Raw genomic sequence first — 2711 nt, 5'->3', positions numbered from 1 at the left:
CAGAGGTCATTTCGGGGGGGATTGCGGGGGATCGCAGTTCCCCCGGGTGAGGTATGGGGGGCGGGGCACATGACGAAGCCCCGCCCCCTGCTTCCGACCGCCCCACTTCCGGCCCTCATTCAGCCAGGAGGAGGCAGGAGAAGAGGGAGGGTAAGTTGCTTCCTCTCTTCCTCTACCCACCCCTGCCTGCCTGGGGCCAGGGAGGGCCTTCGCGGGGCTTCCTCGCACTCCCGCCAGCCTTGCAGGTCCACCGCCGGGCCCCTCATGGGGCTCGGCAGTGGAGCTGCAAGACTGCCGGTGGCAGCCGGGACCGTTGGGGGCGGGGTGTGTGGCCTTATGACACACTTCCGGTGATGTCAGGGGGTGTGGCCTTATGACACACTTCCGGTGATGTCAGGGGGTGTGGCATATGCTAATGAGTTATGCTAATGAGTTCCCCTAGCTCTTTTTCTACGAAACGACCCCTTCATCCATCAAAGGACATAGATGCATGTTTATCATTTTTTAACTTCCTAACGTAGATTTCCTGTGATTCTTCTCTTTTCCAGGCTTGGTATCATGTGCAGAACGCAGGCCTTTGTGTCCCTCCTTCTCCTGGGACTGAAACTCCCCAAGGCGAAAGGCAACTGTGTTTTTTTTGAGTCTGAAAAACTCTGCGTCTGTTCACTGCTTGAGGAGTCAGAGACGCAAGACATTTTTGAATGCTTGCAAGCCACCACATACGAGCTTCGAGGTGGAAACCTGGAACAATTTGCCATCTTTTCAGGAAGGGTGCCATCTCTGTACATTATCGATATCGTCAAGGCCCTGCCGGTCAGCAAGCTCATCTTTACAGACCTCGCCATACCAGAGGTTCTATTGCCAGGCGCCCTGGAAATCGCTTCCCATCCTCCTCTGCTCTCAGAAATCGAATTTGTAAACTGCACGTTCCTTAGGACAGCCGGCCAGCATTACACGGTTAGGCCTCCCCCGCTGCAGGTTTCTTCTCTGCGTTTCCACAAAGTGACCGCTGAGTCCCTGGCTGACAGGCGCAACGACTTGACCGGCCTGACAAGATGGCTGGAGATCCTGGAGACGCTGACGCTCACCGAATCACAGGTCACCTCCATCCCGTGCAAAATCGGCCAGCTGTTCACTGGGCTGCGTTTCCTTGACGTTTCGGGAAACCATTTCCAGGACGAGAGCATCAGGTCCTCTTTCTGCCAGGGAGCTTTCCCAGAACTCCGGGTGTTAAAACTCCACCACAACCGGCTGACCTCTTACGACGCTGTGTGCGAGACAGTTGCCCCCCTCGACGTGCTCGCTCATTTAGACCTCAGTCAGAATGATTTCCCGCCTGGTTTCTCGCCCTCCTCCGAGTGCACGTGGCCTCAGTCCCTTCGCGTTCTCAACCTGTCCAGCACAGGGCTAGAGCGCGTGGAATGGCCTCTGCCACCCAACCTGGAGACCTTAGACCTGAGCGCCAACAGCATCTTGACCCTTGACCTCTCACTCCCTGCCCTGAAGGAACTCTACCTGTCCAATAACAGTCTGCAGGCAGTCCCCTCCGTCAAGAATCTCCCTCGTCTGGAAGCCCTCAGTGTCGATCGAAACCAGATCTCACATCTGCCTGGCCAGAGCCTGCTGCAGCTGAAGCACCTGCAGATCTTGAAAGCTGGCCACAATCTCTATAACTGCTCTTGCCCTTACACCCGGGAACTCCAGGACTTGGCACGCAAGCTGTCCTCACTGGCCAACTGGCCTCATGACTACATCTGCCAATCCCCTCCTCAGTCCCGGGACTTCCTGGTTACACTGCAGTGCAACCAAGCTCCGGCCAGTCATGGCTCCATGGTCATCTTGCTGTCCAGTCTTCACCTGGCTCTTTGCCTGTTTCTGACCTGACGACCATCAGACATTTCTTTAGATCAGTTCTAAAATACTGCAAGTGGCCGAGTTACCAAGCATACAGAACAGGGCATTTTTGAAAAGAAAATTTGGAACTGCACACTGGTAGGAGATTGGAATTCATGCACATAGCACTCCCTGCTGCAATATGCCAAATGCTTTGTGACCTAGAATCACATCCCATGACTTTTAGAAGTCTAGTGGAAGAAAAAATCCTTAGAACTAGGAATTTAACCAAATATGCCCTGTTTATTATAGGTGTTGGGGTTTTTTTAAAATATATAGTCTCTAGGATTGCTTTATCAAGGAAGAGAACTGCACGGGGAGAGTGGGAAGCTTTAACCCTTTCCTTTCTTGCAATTTTCTAACTGGAAAAAGCACACCCCCCCCGATATGTTTACTTTTGCCAGGGAAAATGTATGGGTACCTGTATTCCCACACACACACACACACACACACACACACTGGGGCTTAAAGGAACTCTGGTTATCTTTTTCTAGTGAGAAAACAGGAAGGGGGAGGAAAGGATGAACATTTCCCCACTCTGCCCGCACTGTTCTGCTCCTTGATAAAGCAATCCCTGCGGCTGCATTCGCTAAAGAAAAAGAACGTGGTATAAAATAAACAATATGTGGGAGGAGGAAATAAAAGTGAGCCCCAGAATTCACAGACTGTATCAGATCCTGTGGGAACAACTGGGAAGTCAAATATTAATCCTGAGACCACATAAATCCATAAATCCATAAACTACAACAAAGAGAAGAAATTAGTTGAACCTTAACATATACTCAGGTCAGTAATCTGAAGAAATGTGCATGCACGTG

General features: G+C 51.6%; 1 protein-coding gene across 1 annotated transcript in view; it reads left to right on the top strand.

Annotated features, from left to right (window-relative positions):
- Window positions 1-2058, top strand: part of LOC107119739 (toll-like receptor 2 type-2) — a 6544-nt gene extending 4486 nt beyond the window's left edge. Inside the window, exon 2 of the mRNA XM_015422321.1 lies at window positions 549-2058. Within this exon, the coding sequence (XP_015277807.1) occupies window positions 559-1884 (1326 nt within the window). The 5' untranslated portion in view covers window positions 549-558 and the 3' untranslated portion in view covers window positions 1885-2058. The remainder of the gene's footprint in view (window positions 1-548) is intronic.
- The last annotated feature ends 653 nt before the right edge of the window (window positions 2059-2711 follow it).

Source organism: Gekko japonicus, unplaced genomic scaffold (assembly GCF_001447785.1).
Source record: "Gekko japonicus isolate JY-2015 unplaced genomic scaffold, Gekko_japonicus_V1.1 scaffold738, whole genome shotgun sequence".
NCBI classification, from domain to species: Eukaryota; Metazoa; Chordata; class Lepidosauria; order Squamata; family Gekkonidae; genus Gekko; species Gekko japonicus.
Note: the sequence above shows the minus strand (reverse complement) of the source record. Positions and strands in the feature narration are given on the sequence as shown.